General features: G+C 44.8%; 1 protein-coding gene across 10 annotated transcripts in view; it reads right to left on the minus strand.

The window, feature by feature from the left end:
• The window catches only part of Mrap2 (melanocortin 2 receptor accessory protein 2), a 40,781-nt gene that overhangs the window by 8,807 nt on the left and 13,741 nt on the right, over nucleotides 1–18,233 (minus strand). For 7 of the 10 annotated variants that reach the window (XM_060384636.1, XM_021639679.2, XM_021639678.2 and 4 more), the window contains 2 exons: nucleotides 9,145–9,213; nucleotides 7,583–7,716 (listed from right to left, as the gene is read on the minus strand). In XM_060384636.1, coding sequence (XP_060240619.1) covers nucleotides 7,583–7,715 — 133 coding nt within the window. In that variant the 5' untranslated portion in view covers nucleotide 7,716; nucleotides 9,145–9,213. Of the gene's footprint in view, nucleotides 1–7,582; nucleotides 7,719–9,144; nucleotides 9,214–14,234; nucleotides 14,466–18,233 lie in introns of those variants that run through there. The other 3 variants (XM_060384638.1, XM_060384643.1, XM_021639681.2) reach the window with 3 other exon arrangements.

An 18,233-nucleotide genomic window follows, 5' to 3' on the forward strand; every position in this document is an offset into this window, starting at 1 on the left:
ACAGGTAAGGTGACATTAGTGTTTCACGTGAACTGAGTTAGCTTACACGGTTCAGGATTCTGAATTTTCTGGAGGTGCCAGGTACGCAGAATGTAACAAGTCAGTCAGCTATCACAACCGAGGTGTAGAGACAGGTCACAGGTTATCCTAAGCTTCAACCTCCCTTGCTACCTTGGATTAGACTGTTTTGTTGTTATTGTTTTGTTTTGGGTTTTTTGTTTGTTTGTTTTTCTGAGTTATATGAGTTGACTCTCTTGTACCTCCTTGATGTTCACACTGAAACAATTCAGGTCTAGGTCACTATTTGGAAAGGAAAGGATGTATAGATGCCTCCTGACCACCACAAACAAATGCATACCTCCTCTTTCCCTGCCTTCCTTCTTTTCCGCACAAGCTGCTGTACTGCAGCTCTGAGGCTGGGGCTGGCCTACATTGGCCAGGCTGAAAGTGCCACTCAGAGCACTTTCTTCAGTGCCGGTGGCTGAGAAGGCATCCAGCTGGGCTGGCTTTTATCATTACAATGGCCATTATAATGTCTCCTAATTTACTCCTACTTTAAATCCCATTTGGATTAGGGGACATTGTGTCCTATGTTTGCTTTAGCTCCTGGCTACAGCTTCCTCACACCAACACTTAAACAGAATTTCTCACCACTTTGGAGATGGTGAGAGTCGGAGCTGCAGTGTGGGTCCTTCACTTCCTTCGGCAGGCCTCCTCTTATCTCCCTACCTGGCATACTCCCTCCCTCCTTAAATCAGAGCACTTCATCTTTTCTTCTCTGAACGGGTCTTTCCTCGGTCCTGTCTTGAGCATGAGAGTCATGACTTAAGAGTTTTTCATTTTAGGAGTTTTGAAAGTAACGTGAAGCCACTAAAACCTGTACCGTCAAATGTTCAGCTTCAGTATTTTCCCAGGCTTGCAAGAGTCCATAGGTATGATGCTGTCTCTAGAAAAGGACTGGTGACAGCAAGCTGCCACTCCCAAAGGGCTGCTCTGTCACAGCAGGGACAGCAATACTACACCATGGAATTCAGCTAGGTGATGTCGTAGGTTAGGTAAGTTAAACCATTGTTCAGCTTCCGTATCTCCAGTTTTTTTGGGATGTATACCATCATAAGTCAAAGCTGGATAGCCTCTGTGAATGTGTCTGGGCACAAGGATTAGAGTCAGTTTCAGAGCCTGGCACACACACACTAGGATCACAAACTGCTGAAGGGACAACAGTGCCGAATCATTCTACACTTTCAACTTTAAAAGGTTTACCTACTCAAGAATACAGTGAATATTATGAGAACTTAGAAAAAATAATGATCAGAGCTTATACAGTAAATGTGCTTAAATGCAAAAAAATGTATTTATATGTATATGTGCAGTTCATTTTATAAATTTGACAATTACTCTGCATAATCCATACTTGCCTAATATATGTACTATTGACGAGATAAAGAGACAGACAGACATTTGAGATAGTATCTTTAGCACTCTGGAAAAAATATTTAAAAATTAATGTCTCATTCCTAGTATTTTAATTCCTTGCCTTTTAATATAATGGAAATGAGACACAAAGGTAAAGGCGGGGTCTTCAGGATGGTTCCGCAGGGAAAAGCACTTGTGGAGAAAGCCTGACATTCTGCGTTTGTGTCCAGAACCCATGAAAGCGGGAATGAGAGAACCAACTCCACACAGTTCCATATGAATACTGAGACACCTGTGTGTACACCAACACACACCATATATGCAAAACATACAATAATAATAAATACATAAAATTAAGAGACATAAAGATATTCACCAAAACCACACGTATTCGGGTACGGGCGACTTGGAATTATAAATCTCCATCATATGGGCATGTGCTGCGGGGAAATGGTATGTAGCCATCTTCAAGTCTACACACTGCATTTTAGCAGCGGCTTCATAGAAAGAGCCAAGTCTGAAAGTATATGCCAGTGTCATGTTTCAGTCCCAGAATTAAAGGCAGTGCTGTCGTGATAAATGGCATTTCTAAGTCTGTTTATTGAGAAGCTCTCTCCTGAGGACAGTGTGGTCGGGTCCCTGAGAGCCAGGGAGGAGAAATAGCTATGTGGGCTGAGCAACCTCCTTAATAAACTTGACCACATCTCTCCCGCAAACTCTTCTTGCTAAGAAGCCCTCCCAAAGACCTTAAAGGAAGCGCTGAGAGCCTGCCCTGCGGTTTCATCTCTACCAAAATGCTTTTTCGACATCCTGCCATCTTGGAGCAGCCCTCTTTTCTTCCACACACGGGCCACTTTTAGAATCCCACCTTAAGGACTTAAAACGACCAATGAAATTATATCTTAACATATATAAAAGACAGAAAGTGAAATTCACACAAAAGGCCCCATTTTACAGTATTGGTTTCTCTGGGTGTTTATTTGCAGTAAGTAAGAGTTTGGCTGCGATTGCTAGTGTAATTAAAAGCCGATTTCCCAGAGAAGCCTCGGTATTTAATCTTTGTTCCAAATTCACAACAGCAGCTTTCATGAGGAACAGTGGGCTGGTCCCCAGCAAGCCTCTAACCTCCTCAACAGGGAGCAGGCAAAGAAGGAACTGAGAATAACCATCTGGCACAGGAGCAGAAACTGTGCCGTCCTCCTTGGCCTTCCCACAGTCTGGGCATCTCTAAAACCCTGAAGTCGCCACTGCTTGGGCCACACCTTCACCAGCAGCCTCTACAGGGCTCTCTTCAGGACTCTGCCTCATGCTGCTGAGCCTCAGTTTCTCTCCATGGCCCCTTCAATCCTGGGCTTTTCACTACAGCTGAGACTAGACCTTGACCAAAGCTTCGGCCCATTTCCTTGATGGCTTCATGCCTTCAAAACAAGTACCATATGGGGAGACTTCCACATTATCAAGTTCAGCTGCCGACTTGGAACTCAGCCTTGGGCCCTCTTGGACCACAGCATCTGTGGCCTGCCCGTGAGGAAATCTTCCCAGATTTTACCTCAGTGACGCCGGTCCCAATCACAGCTGATTCCTCAGCTCCAGCCAACCTCCCTCCATCTTCTCAGTAAAGCAAAGGTTTTGCTTCTGTATTTTTTTTTTATCCAGGTGTAACACACAATCAGCCTGATAAGAGTCTTTGCTTCCCTCTGAAACCTCACAATCCAGATGTCCATCACCCTCACTGTGCTCAGCGTTACCTTCTGACTTTCCAAGCTAGCTCTCTGAGCTCTGGGCTCTCAATGGCTTTTCAAGCCAAAGTTCCAAAATCCTCTTTCCCAGTCCTCCAAAACCATAATCAGGTCCAAAAGAGCAACATTCTGTTTTCCTGGTACCAATGTCTGAGCTAGTGTCCTCCCCACCACCACCCCCTTGATAAACGCTCACAAAAACCAAATTGGGGAATAAAGGGTTTATTTTACCTTACAAGCTGCAGTCCGTCACTAGGGGAAATCAAGGCAGGAATCCAAGGTCAGAAACTGGAGTTAAAAACTGATGCAGAACCCACGGAGGAACACTGCATACCGGCTTGCTCTGGGCTGCTTGCTTGCTCAACCTGCTTTCTTATACAACTCAAGACCACCTGCCAGGACCGGCACCACCCACAGTGGGCGGGACCCTCCCCTCCCACACCAATCACAAATCAAGAAAATGCCCGGCAGACTAGCACAGAGGCCAACCGGTGGTAGAGGTGGATCCTCAACTGAGGTTCCCTCTTCTCAGGTGACTCTAGTGTGTGTCAAGATAAACACTACACTACACAAATGACTACCTTCTAATGTTAACGGTGACCTGGGGCTCAATCCCAGGACACACACACACACACACACACACACACACACACACACACACTTCCTAATCACACCCATTTACCAGCCTCTTAGCCTTGAAAGGTGTTTAAACCTTCATCCTCCTCCCCCATGTCGCCTTGGATGTACGGGAAGTGTCTTGATTTTTGCACATGCAAAACTGAGCTCTGATGTTCCTCTTTTCTGGGACCCTTACACCTATTATTCATCCTGGTTAAAGGCAATTCCATTCCCCGAGTCACTCTACTCACAAAAGCTTGAAGGCAACCTCGCCTGTTTTCTTAAACCCATACCAAGCCAGGGACACTCTAGAGACCCCCACATCTGTAAACATCTGAAATGCACTTGCTTCTTCCCAATCTACCCTAGCTCCAACGGTCATACCTCAACGACTGTGACCAGGAGCACCTCACTGGCCTCTGGTTCTAAGCTTGCTCACGTCAATCTCAGTCAGAGTGATCCCACTGAAATCTAAGGCAGATGCTATTCCTCTGTCTCAAACCTTTTTCTGACTTCTCGGAGAAAAATCAAGAGTCTTAGCCTGATCTCTACTCCCTTTCTGCCATGCTCTCCTTGACATATCCACACTTGCCTTCTGCCACACTTTATAGAATTTACTCCCCCGGCACTGGGATGGGCTCTTCTTTCCTTGCATGATCCACTTCATTCCAGCCTGGGACACTTTCCAGCCTGTTCTTCCCTCAGACATGGCTCAGTCTCCCAGTTCCTCCAGATGCTTCCCTCAGATCTCTTCAGGAAGGCCTTCCATGGCATGCCACAAATCCCAGCTGTTAGAGGAGGTGCCATTGAAGTTTTGACTCACTGCTGCCTCTCTGCCTCATAACATGATGCCATGCAAAATAGGAGCCTCGGAAATACGCTGGAGTCATAAATGGATAATTTCCACCCTTAGTAGAAACCATGATTTCTGAAGAACTTCATCTGTGGAGGCACCTGCTCTTGCCAAATGTGGTACAAGTAAAGGGAGTTGACCAGGCCATAATGACCACTCTTGTCCACAATATATGTATCCTCTAAAAAACATTCTGTTGCCATTCTCTTTGCCAAACTAGCTGCATAGGTCACCCCGTAAAGAAGCATGTCATATAAAATGTAAGTGTTACTGATTTAAAAAAAAAAAAAAAAAATAGAAGTCCAAGAGCTGGGGGAGATGTCTCAGCAGTTAAGAACATGTGTTGTCCTTGCAGAGGACCAGGTTTCCATCCCTGGAACCTATATGGTGGCTCATAGTTAACTGTAACTCCTGTCACACATGACCTGATGCCCGTCTCCGGTCTCTGCAGGCATCAGGCACACACAGTGCATAAACACACACAGTGTATAAACACAGGAGCAGACAAAACACTAATACACATAAAATAAGAAATAAATAGAAGCAAAATACCAAAATGAAAGAAGGTACCGATGTTCCCATTCCCATGGTTACATTCCTGGGGCATTTTACTTTCCTGCTTATCAAGGGAGCATGTGTCTATGTATGTTCAACTCTCCTCTCAGCCTCATATACTGTCAGGTTTCTGTGCCAAGAGCCTTTACTTTGGTCATATTTCTACTTCAGAACAGTGAGTGCTCACCTGGGCATTTTATGTTTTCATGATGTTAGTGCTGACACAGATTCTCACTAATGCACAGCCGTTAAATTAAGTATGCAACACGCCACTGCTCTGCCTTGGTTTTTAAAGGAAGTATTTTTTTTCAAACAATAATCGTTTCTATAACAAAAATGTTCAAAAGAGAGCTCTTGGTTGTCTCTGGAAATGTGCCAATAAAAATTATAGCAGTAGGGCTGTCTGTGGAGCTCCTTAGGCTAAGGAAAAGAGACAGGATCAGGCTGACGTGGCACGGATGGAAAGGCTCACATTACAGAGAACAACATGGCACTCTGCCAGTCTTTCCAATTTCCACCAAAACTCATAACAGACAAGTGTCCTTTCTTAGAGGTTATCCCATTAAAAACAACAGATTAAAGAACTTAGTCTGCTTAGGAGGGTTATTTCATACTCAGACCACAAGACCCTTCATCAGATAATTAACGACAGCATATCCTGAGAGGTTCATGCACTCTCTTTTCATCCCCATAAATACTGAGCAGATGTCAACACAGGAACAAGAAAAGCATTTCGTTATTACTGGAAGTGTGAGGGATATGTGAGTTAGCTAGTGGCTTTGCCTAAGGAAGAAAAGCAGAGATCCCTCCTTGTAGCAGATGGGCACTGCTAGCAGCTGCAACAGGAAGAAGAGAGGGAAGGAGGGAGGGAGGGAGGGAGGGAAGGAGGGAGGGAAAAAGGGAGGACGGGAGGGAAACATGACTTGCTACCTTTACACCTGTGATTCTGATCTCTCACATTTCCCAATGTGCCCCTTGGTCTGGATCAGCTAAGAGCCCAAAATGGAGGGCTGGGAAGATGGCTCAGCGCTTAAGAGCACTTCCTGCCCTTGCAGAGGACTCAGGTTCATTTCCCAACACCCAGATCAGGTAGCTCACAACTACCTATAACTCCAGCTTCAGGGGAACTGACACTTTCTTCTAGCCTCTGGAGGAACTACACACACACACACACATACACACACACACACACACACACTAAAAAATGCATAAATCTTAACGCATGTAAGACATATGCAGTATTTATGTATTCAGCCAGAAACAACTGGACATTGCAGAGACAGTTACAGCATGACCCAGAGTAGGGGGCCAGTGCTTGCCTGCGACAACAATTCTGCCTTTCAAAATAAGAATGTATCATGTGAGCCAGAAAGCATGGGGTCTGAGGAGAGTGCAACAGTGAACGTTCACAGAATGACATGGCTTTATGGCAGACCACCCCAGTTCCCTGCAATGAAACCGACGCCTATGTTGCCGTGGTATATGACGGGAGGCTGCCTCTGTGGACCCTGCTCTTCACAGATCTGGAAGTCCAGTGAGATTTTTTTTTTTAATATTTATTGTTTTTATTGTATGTGTCCTGCTGTTTGGCCTGCATGCATTTATGTGCACCCTCTGTGCACAGTGTCCATGAAGGCAAGAAGAGGGCGTTGTATCCCTTGGAGGTGGAGTTAGAGACGGTTGTGAGTAGCCGAGTGGGTATTGGGAGTAAAACCTGGGTCCTCTGGAAGAGCCTTCAGCTGAGCTATCTATCTATTCCTCCTTCCAGTGGGTTTGTAAATGATGCAACTGGCTACTACAAAAGAAGAGTCTTCATGGAATTGTTCTAGATCCTATTTCTATACACATTTTCATTGTTGTTACTCAAACATTGATGCTTTAAGGGAGCTGGAATAATTTTGCGGGAGTTTTTTGTTTTATTTGGTTTATTTGTTTGGTTGGTTGGTTGGTTGTTCTTTCTCGAGATAGAGTTTCTTTGTGTGGCCTCAGCTGTACTGGACCCAAGCTCTGCCGACCAGGCTGGCCTCAAACTCACAGAGATTTGTATGCCTCTGCCTTCCAAGTGCTGGGATTGGACAGGCGTGTGCCACCACTGCCTGGCGGGAGCTGGAATAGTTAATGCCTTCTTAAAAACAAAAAACCTTGTTCTAAAGCAAAACCCTGATTCACACTTTTCTTTTCTACCAAGCGGTTATGTCTTAAGTCCTTTGTAAATCAGAATTACCAATGCTCCATATCATATCACCTCATGGCTATCGACCTATGAACAGGGGGCACTTTGTATTTACAAATAGAAGACCATTCTGTAAGAAGATGGGTGTTAGGAAAAAGAAATCACACGGGGCTTCACAGGTTAATACAAACACAGGACAGTTACCCCAGGGAGCAGCACAAGACTTACATTTATGAGCCTTCAGTCCTTCAAAGGAAACAGGTCCGATCTCATAGTACTCGTATTCCCAAGTATAGTCAGAGTTAGATGCTGACTGCAGCGATGTTCTGTTAGAAGTTGACCTCTGGGCAGACATTTCCATCCTGCACACACGGAGACAGACAAGTGCAGCGCCCGTCAGCCCATTCTCAGATGCACAGCTACCTCCATTGAAATTGGATGTATTCAAGAGTCTTCGGTCAAAAGTCCCCTGGTTACCTATCCCTCATACCATGTAGCCATTATTTTCTCTCATTCTGCACTAGTCTGCAATATACATATTAAAACAGACACTCTGGATTTGTGTGCTCCTGTGAACCGTACCAAGTGCCTGGCATGCAATCAATGTGAACTCCTGAGCGATGAAGGGGGAAAGGGAGGGAGGAGACTACGTCAAAAGCTCTGAGGTTGTCCATCAGCCTCCCCACCTAGACGTGTATGGATCAACAGCGGTGTCAGGACTGAGCTGCCCGCATGTCTGCCCTTGGACATCTACCGTGTAGCAATGCAGATGCCCACCCCAAACATCAGAAAATGGCGTGAAAGAGGGACATGAACAACAGCACCTGCGCTGTGGGGGAAGCTCCTCAGCAGAACTCACACCTCGCCTTGGCTTACTCCGAAAGGAAACTATAACTTCAGGATCTCCCAGATAGCTTTTCTGATTATTGGGTTACTTCAAGTGTCTTCTCTGGGAGATGTTAGACTGTGTGCCTGGCATAATTCTGGTCGGTGCAGCCTATAATTACTGGAGAACAGCTGCTGGGAGTGAGGCTGCTTGCTGGGGGCAGAGCCGCAAGAGCTAGAGAGCAGAACCCCACAAGCACCTGGATAAACAGAAGCCACTTAGAGGAAATTTTGGGTAAAAAAAGAAATAATCAAAATCAAGATTCCCTGTGCAATCTCCACCATTGCACTTCTGTCGCTAAAAGAACTTTCTGGAACTTGCTTTCTTCTGTCTGTCAGGGTCTTAGAGACATCCACGTAGGGTACAGCCCCAGGGAAAGCTCAGCAAAATCATAACCACTGTTCTGTACCCAGGCACATCTCTTTCCTTTCATGTACTCCTTCCTCCCTCTCCCTGTCCCTAGACCTGGGACTCAGAGGGAAGAGCCTTGGAGTCAATGCAGAACACAACCAAACACCGAGGTCTCAGCACAAAGGAGACTATTACCCCGGAGGGAACAAGCTGGGGGCTGCCTCTGGATGGGCAAAGGCCGCAGCCAGTGTCTCTGCAGGAGAGGTTTTTAATGAGAAAAAGGGGGTGTCTGTGCTAGAATGAGTTGGTGAGTCTTGACTGGACATGATATTCTGTGTAGCCAGGTAATGAATTACTAGACCTTGGTGTTTTCATAGCTGGACCTTGGAGTTTCAGTCATGAATAAGAAAGTGACCAAATAAGGGACTAGACATTGGCAGCTAGCGTTAGGAATGTAATCTAGCTGTTTAGCAAAGGAGAGAGCAAGACCTGCTGGTACCATGTTTGCAATGCTTGGGCTATTACAGAGCCCTTCACACAGAGTATCCAATACCTCAATGTCCACAGCAGAAGATGCTGAGGCCCACAGGCACCTGCCAATGTCGGGAATTAAGTCCTTCCCCTAAGGGTAGAAAGACAGAAACAGAGATGTCAGCCCTTATGTGGGGATGAAGGTTCCATAAGCTAAAAGGAATGCTGAACTTTACGCAAGTTAAATGTTCAATTACCCATCCTGTGTCAGTTTAAAATAATGTAAAACCATTACCACATGTGATAGTTAATCTTATCAATTTGACTGGACTTAGAATCACCATGGAAACACAACTCTGGCCATATCTATGAAGATGTTTTCAAAAGGCTTAACTGAGGAGGGATGACCCCTCCACAACTAGGTTATGCCGGACCGTAGGTAGGGTCCTGGACTGAATATAAAGAGGAAAGAGAGCTGGGACCAGCATGGATCTGTCTCTGCTCCTTAACTGTAGCAGCAATGTGAGCAACTGCTTCCGGCTCCTTCCACTATGCCCTTCCTACTGTCAAACTATGAGGCAAAAGAAGCCCTTCTGTCCTTAACCTGTTTTGTCAGGCATTTTGTCACAGTACTGAGAAAAGTAACTGATGCAGAAAATTGGTAATGCAGAGTGCAACCTGCTGTCGTAAAGCTGACCTTAGGGTTGTTCAGCATCCAACTGTTGAGTAGCCTGGAAGAGTGTTAAATGAAAACTAGAAAGCCCACTGCTCTGCCCCACCCCCAGCTTTGCTTTTCTCTTTTTCTCCAAATGGTAGTTCCAAACACAATCCCCACCCTAAACTGTCTCTGCCGTCTATTGTTGCTTCTACCTGCTCTGGCCATCACAGCTGCTTTCTGGCTGACTCCAATCAGGGGCTGATTCTTTCTGATGGAGAACGCCCCCTTCCCACTGCTTCCCGCCTCAGGAGCTGCGTGCTGGCCTGATTGTCCCAAGCTCCAGCCAGCCACACCCACAGTTCCCAGTCACCAAGCTAACCCATGTATGCTTACGGACATTTCAAACTTCCCAAACTGCCTCCAATAATAACTTATTTTTTATAACATACTTCATCTATCTTGTGCCTTATCAAAAGAGCCTGTGTTTTGATTTAATGTCATATTTTTTTATTCAAAAAAGTATACCTCGGAATTTAAAAAATGACCAACAACCAGCTTCTCTACTTTTCTTCATAACAAAGTAATCCATGATTCACAGCTGATTAACATTACTCTGACAGCTCTTGCTACAAACCTAATTTGGAGGGGAAAAGCTTTTTCAATTAGGTTTGCATGTTAAGTTGTCAATGCTACTAAGTCTCATGATGTGAACAAACAAAATAAACTGGAAAAAATGTAAAAAGATGCTGCTTAAAGCACCCTCTGTGATCTAGAACTTGGCCCTGAGCTAAGATGGCTGCAGACAAAGCTGAATGAGTTCCCAAGGTCTGAGGAAGTTGCCTGAGGTAGGTGAAAGATGAAACAGTGCAGATACGTGTTCAAAAATTGACAGCTACTTTGATTTGCTTGCGGTAACATTTACAAACACTGACTTAAGAGACTGTCTTCAATCAAAATGACTACATGGGAAGCTGGCAGATTGGAATGTGTTTAAAACTGTGCTTTGTGCCTATGCTGTATCTAAATGTCAAAAAAAAGTATTGATTTTTGTAAATATTGGCCTGCTCATCCTAATATTTATAACACGTACTTTGTATGTTTTTCTATTAGATAAAACTACCTGCTGGATAGCCCCTGTCTCAATCACATTCTTTACACTTAACTTCAAATGCCTTTCCTTCATCTTTTACCTTGCATCCTTCACCACCTTTACTTCTTTTAAATACACCGTTTTAATTATTTTAGTTTCAAAATGTCACACATGAAAGTGTTACTTCAAGTACAAAGGACAAAACCAAAAGACTCTGAAGGAATCATAGTGGCTAATAGATCCAAACAATCAAAAATTTCTTCCTTGAGCCTCTTATAGTTATTTCTCTCTCCTGCAGGCCTGCCTGTTCTCCTGATTATTCAACCTCATCATTATCAAACAGAAGTTAAGCTCTTAACCGCAGGCTTTCAAAAGCTACATCCATAATGGAATTCAGCAGGCCCTTTAACCACTCAACCACAGACATGTGTAAGTGTGGAGAGGAAAGAAATTACAGGTTCCAAGCTAAAATTTTCTAGAGGTATTTAGCTTAAAAAACAAAAACAAAAACAAAAAAACTGGGAACAACATAGATGTCCCTCAACTGAAGAATGGATAAAGAAAATGGTACATTTACACAATGGCATACAACTCAGCAATTAAAAACAAAGAAACCATGAAATTTGCAGGCAAATGGATCAAACTAGAAAACATCATCCTGAGTGAGGTAACCCAGACCCAGAAAGACACACATGATATGTACTCACTTATAAGTGGATATTGGCCATATAGTATAGGATAGATCTACTACAATTCACAGACCCAAAGAAGATAGGTAACAAGGAAGACCCAATGGGTGGATGCTTAAATCTCACTCTGAAGAGGAAATAGAATGGACAGTGGAAATGGTTGACGAGAGGGAACAGGATAGGAGAATGAGCATAAAAAGAGAAAGGAGGATGGAGATCAGACCTGAGGAGAGTGGGGGCGGGAAGACAGAGAGCTTGCAGAGAGAAGAGAAACCTTGGGTAGGGGCATTGCTGAGACAAGCTGGAGACGTACGGCAGGGTAGGCTCCTGGGAGAATATGGTGGTGATTTTAGCTGCGCCTCCTAATATAATAGCAGGGGCCATAGAGACTGAAGAGGCCACCCTCAAACTAGACAGGACTCCTAGTGGAGGGAGGGGAACACCAACCTACCCACAAAATCTTCAACCCCAAATTCACCCTTCCTACAAGATGTGCAGGGATAAAGATAGAGCAGAGATTGAGGGAATATCCAACCAATGCCTGGCCCAAGTCGAGACCCACCTCATGGGAGAGAGCTAACCCTGGCACTTTGAATGAATCTCTGCAATGCTTGCAGATGGGAACTTAGCATTGCTGTCCTCTGAGAGGTAGTTGGCTTTTTAAGAGCTAATCTATTACCTTCTCTCGGCATTATTGTGTGTCTAAAAGCGCATACTGAAACTAAACTCCAGAGACATCTATAAAAGTCCAATTTTTTAAAGATTCACTTTCACCTTCTGAGGTCTTTCCCATGCCCCCTAACCTACCTTCAAATGTCAAAACTACATCCTTCCCAGCACTGCCTTGCACCCACTTTACACCATCTTTTTAACAAATTCAGTTTAAAAATTTCAAAACTCTGTATGGACCTCTGCATCCACACCAGGCTATTCCTTAAATATGTTTTTATTCTCATATCCATATCTTCTCCTTCCGTTCTGTGTAGTGATCCACCCAGAATACTGTTGATCGTGCTACTTGTACTCACAGACACAGATACCGATCTATAACCCAGAGACAGACAACCTACTAAACACAGGACAAAGGGTAGAGGAAGCCCAACTTAATTTCCCATACCTATGTCCTTGTTCAGCTCAAAGAATTCAGACTTGAGTCTGCACCCCCACTCCCATAAGCCCCATAACCTGTAACCCTTCGTGTTCTATCAAGTGATTTTTATATAATCTGGAAATGTTGGGTTATGGCTTGTTTCATTAAGACAGTAGTTATTCTAAGAGGCCAGATCTCACAGCCTAAAGAAATGGGGCTCTGTCAGTCCCTTTCTGGGAGCATTGAAGCATACATGTCTCAGCAGGGAAAAAAAAAAAGCAAACCAGAGGAGGAGAGTTGACCTCCCCCGAAGCCCTTGTCCCTAACAGATAGTAGCAATGACAGGGCAGTGTCAAAAGGCATTTCTCCTCATCTCTGCAGTCTTTGACCTTGAGTTAGGTCAGGTTCCTGATGCCTGTAAGCCATGTGTTCCCCTGGGAAATATTGCAAAGTCATTCTCTTCGTTCCCATTCTTTTTGTGGGCCTTCCTGATGGCTCACTCTAGGACCTGGGTCCTATAGACACAAGTAAAATAAAAGCCCATGTTTTCTCAGAAATTCAACATAGGACCTGTCTATTGAGGCAGCTGTCCCTCATGCACCCTCCCCCCCCACACACACACTGCTTCTCTCATCACTTCTTCTTTTCTGTTTAACAAGGATTATATGAAAATGTGTGGTCTGGCAAGGTAAAGTAAGTGAACGCTGATGAAACTATGGGCAGGGTGGACAGCACGTGTGCATTAAGCAGGTTATTGGAATTAAAGAGAAGTCAGACAACATCTGGAGTTAGCAGGACATTGCAGCATCTTGTGCATGATGGTTTGTCCGGCGTAATGGAGTAATGGAGTCATGGAGGCTTGCACCAAGGTTCCAGGAAGCCACCAAGACCAGGCAGTCCATAATAATAACAGGATGAGATTCTTTGTACAGAGGCCCTTGAGAGGGCACTGTATGAAGCAGGAAGGTAAATGTCTAAGTCACAAAGGAGATACACACACACACACACACACACACACACACACAATATTGGACATGCCAGGGCTTTAGATAGCATACAGCTGCAGGTTCAAACAGGCCTGAGAGAGAAAGAGAGAGAGACACGGAGAGAGATAGAGACAAAGAGACAGGCTATGCACTCACGAGTATCTGTGCTGCTGGAGAACTGGGGTACACAAGACTGCTGGAGCCCACCCAATGCCACCCAAAACCCCAGCTTGAAATGGAGCTGAAGGTTTGGCATTTGCCTTACTGACTTCAGTCCTTTCCTTACTGTGTCCCCATTCCTCTTTCATAGAATGGGAATGTTTACTTCATTCCTCTGTATATTTTTAAAGGGCAACTTGGATTTTGATTTTCGAGCCGCTCACAGTAGGAGATAACCTTGAATGTCACAAGATACTTTGATCCTAGCTTCTCAACAGTGTTGGAACTTTGAAGACTGGGGGAACTCCTGGAGATAGACTAACAGTCTTTTAAGAGGAGGGCTTAGCAGAAGAACAATCACTGGGGCTTGTGTGCAAGTGAGCTCTGGAGCAGTTCAGCCCCTCCCCTTCTTTTTACTCTAAAAAAAGAAAAAAGAAAGAGGAAGGAAGGAAGGAAGGAAGGAAGGAAGGAAGGAAGGAAGGAAGGAAGTTATTTATTACCTACACAGTGTTCTGTCTGCAGGTATGCTTGCAGGCCAGAAGAGGGAACCAGATCTCATTATAGATGGTTGTGAGCCACCATGTGGTTGCTGGGAATTGAACTAGGACCTCTGGAAGAGCTGCCAGTGCTCTTAACCTCTGAGCTGTTCTTTTTACTTCTTGACCACCATGGCGTAAGCAGTTTTGCTCGGCTGTGTTCACCTCACTGAGATGCCACTGTCTTCTTAGTGTCTTAAAACAACAGGCAAAAAAAAAAAAAAAAAAGTGGATTGAAACCCTGAGTGAAATCCTTTCACCCTCAGGAGTTAATTGTCTCAGAGAGCCACTGTGACAAAAAGCTACTGCAAAGGTCACAACAGAGGCCTCACCAGCTCCTCTTACTTTGAGCTACTTTGCCTCAAAATACAGTTTGGAAACTGTATTTTTAACAGCCCCTCAGACACTCTGTGCTCTGTGCCACCTGCACACAGGATGTCCCCTATGACACTAGTGCTCCTTGTCCTCTCTTCACCCCAACACCCCCTTCCTTCTCAGCACAGCCATCCAGTCAGGGGTCAGCAAGGCCAGCCCAATGTCTCCGCTCTTACCCAGCTTGCCAGGGAAGAATGCTCTATTTCTGAACTGATTGAGAAATGATTGAAGAAACTCTAACCAACGATCCCTGTGATATAAGACAATATGGAATTCTAATACAAGTATCCATTTTTAAAGAAGCCTTATCGTAACTTGGCCATCTGTCTGTTTTGTGTTTTCTCTGCCTTCCTTAGCATTCCAACTGCAATAGAGAGAGCCAAAAGGCCCCAAATATTTATTTTCTGGTCTTTGGTAGAAAATATTTGCCAACCTGAGCTACGGAGACATTAGAGAATTGCCTGGGCCTCTGTTTCCCTACTAGATAGCTAAAGGTAACAATACCTGCTTTACAAAGTAGCTGTGAAGAATGCAATGGCATATGAAGGATCAATAGGGAAGGGACCTGGCAAACTGCTTAATGTGCAAGCAGGAGTTCAGAGCTTCAGAATTGATGTAAAAATCCAGGGACAGGGCCTCATGCCTGTAACCCCAGCACTGGGGACACAGCCACAGGAGGACCCATAAGGCTTGCTGGACAGGCAGTCTCGCTGAAGTGGTGAGCTCCAAGTTTTGAGATCTTGTCTCAAAAATTAAGGTGGAAAACGATTGAGTAAGACACTGATGTCAACCCCCTGGTCTCCACAGGCACAGACATACATGTGCACACACACACATGAATGTGTACATATACATACATAAACACACAAAGATGAATAAGGAAGATTCCGGGTAAGATTAAGAAATAGTAGCGTAAACTGTTACTATTATGTAAAAACTCTCCTGGCACAGAAAAGCTCCCATGTTTTACCACCAGCTCCTTAGCCAGCTGGTTCCTACCAAACCTACCTTGTGGTTAGGAAATCTATGTGTTCTAGGCGAATGAAGAAAATTAAAAGTAACCTATATGGGATGTCGCTCAATGTTTGCCTGCCGTGTGTGAAAGCCCTCAATCCTCAGAGCTATAGAAAAAGAAAAAAATAATGAGAAAGGGAAAAAGATATGGAGAAAAATTATTTATAATAAAAATAACTCAAATGATGGGCATTTAGATGTTTAAAAGCTGTAATTATCAGCAATTATGTCTTGGGGTTCCTGATACTTAACTGACTTCCTAACTTAGAAAGGACCAGTAAATAACTGTTTCTTTAAGGATGAGGTCTCCTTTGATCTTTGCAAACTGATACTGCAGCCAATGAAACAAACAGACAAGTGGATGATGGTAAGTACATGAAACAAAGAAAACAAAAATGGAGGATGCTGTTTCTCTTATCTACACAGCCCACCCCAAACGTGCAGCTGCTCATCCCACAGCCCAGCAGCAGTACACAGAAGACACCAACCGGACTGAAAGCAGCCACCCAACAGCCTCACAGGGCCCCAGGCTGTAAGGAGTGTCAGAAAGCCGGCTGCAAACAGCACATTTGTATGGATGCTTCTCTTTTGTACGCTACTCGCTTTCATCTAAGTAAGTTATTTAGGGGAAGATCACTCAGCCCTGTTAGTTTCATGTGCTAGAGTACTAAAAGAAAGAATCCGTGATAAGAGAAAAGCAAACCTGGCAGCGAACGACACCAGAACCAGCCCTGAGGTCCTTGCAGCGAGGCAGAAAGAAAAGCCAGGTGCCCCTTCCCCTCCACCCAGCTGCAGTTTTAGTAGCCTTCAGAAAAAAGAAATAAATAAATAAAAATGAGGGCCTTATTTGCACTATCTCCCTTTTGCCTTGGACTCCCAAAGATAAACCTGAGGGCAGAACCTGTGGTCTCTTTTAAAAAGCCATCTGTTCTCCTTGGAAAATCCAGCAGGTGATGCTTTTCCATCCAAGCCCAGGGCAGATGTTTAGGCCTTTGGATGCACATGGACAAACAAGTAGATCGATGGATGTCTAAAGCAGCATTTTAATCTGCCTGTTGGAGACACCCAGGGCTGTCTCTGAGCCTGGCTGAAAGGGAGGCTGGACCCATCAGGCGTTTGGAAATTGCATCCTGTCTGTCTGGAAAGCTGGTCCTAATAGACTGTCTGAGGTGCTGGCTCAGGGGTAGTAGTTACACCTTGACACCAGGGCTCACACAAGGTAGCTAAAAGCTGTCAGTGGCTCTCTGAATAAACAAACAGGGAACAGGGACTGCCTCTGTCGGGGGGGGGGGGGAAGGGGGGGACGGACACTGCTCTAAGTAGCTAATGTAGGTCATATTGCCGCCCTACCATTAGAGTCCTTAAAAATAACCTCGCTGACAGGAAACACATCCTAAACAAGCTTCCTGGGGTGGCAGAGAGACAAATAGTTCTTTTAAGCAGCTGGAAGCTCTGCTGCCAATGAATGCAATAACAACAATTAGGACTACACCTTAAAACTACACTGTAAAGGGGGTTAGCTTTTTCACGTGTGCACAGGTAGTTCTAGAACAACCCACAGTGGGAAAAAATGTGATTAGCAAGGCTCCAGATACCTTTCCACGCAATAAAAACCACCCAGCACCTCTTCGCCCTCTCACACTCCAACACTTTTTCATTAACTCCTCTGACTCTTTTATCCTCTAACCCATCTCTACTCCTCGTGGGCATTCCTCTCTTAAGAATAAGCATAGATCTGGAGAGGACAGGAACTCCACAAGGAGAGTAACAGAACCAAAAAAAAAATTTGAACACAGGGGTCTTTCCTGAGACTCATACTCCAACCAAGGACCATGCATGGAGATAACCTAGAACCCCTGCACAGATGGCACCACATGGCAGTTCAGTGTCCAAGTGGGTTCCATAGTAATGGGAACAGGGACTGCTTCTGACATGAACTGATTGGCCTGCTCTTTGATCATCTCCCCCTGAGCGGGGAACAGCCTTACCAGGCCACAGAGGAAGACAATGCAGCCACTCCTGATGAGACCTAACAGACTAGGATCAGAAGGAAGAAAAAGAAACTCTTCCCTACCAGTGGACTTGGGGAGGGGCATGCGTGGAGAAGGGAGAGGAAGGGAGGGGTTGGGAGGGGAGGAAGGAGGGAACTAGAGGGGGGATACAAAGTAAAAAAAAAAAAGTGTAATTAAAAATAAAATAAAATAAAAATTAAAAAAAAAAAGAGTAAGCATTAGGATAGGAACTCCACAAGGAGAGCAACAGAACCAAAAAATCTGAGCACAGGGACCTTTCCTGAGACTGATAACCCAACCAAGGACCATGCATGGAGATAACCTAGAACCCCTGCTCAGATGTAGCCCATGGCAGTTCAGTATCCAAGTGGGTTCCATTGTAATAGGACCAGGACTGTCTCTGACATGAATTGATTGGCCTGCTCTTTAATCACCAAGCAGCATTACCAGGCCGCAGAAAAAGACAATGCAGCCACTCCTAATTGACTAGGATCAGAAGGAAGGAAAAGAAGTCCTCCCTTATCAGTAGACTTGGGGAGGGGCAAGCCTGCATAGGGTGGAG

Source organism: Meriones unguiculatus, chromosome 6 (assembly GCF_030254825.1).
Source record: "Meriones unguiculatus strain TT.TT164.6M chromosome 6, Bangor_MerUng_6.1, whole genome shotgun sequence".
Classification (NCBI taxonomy): Eukaryota; Metazoa; Chordata; class Mammalia; order Rodentia; family Muridae; genus Meriones; species Meriones unguiculatus.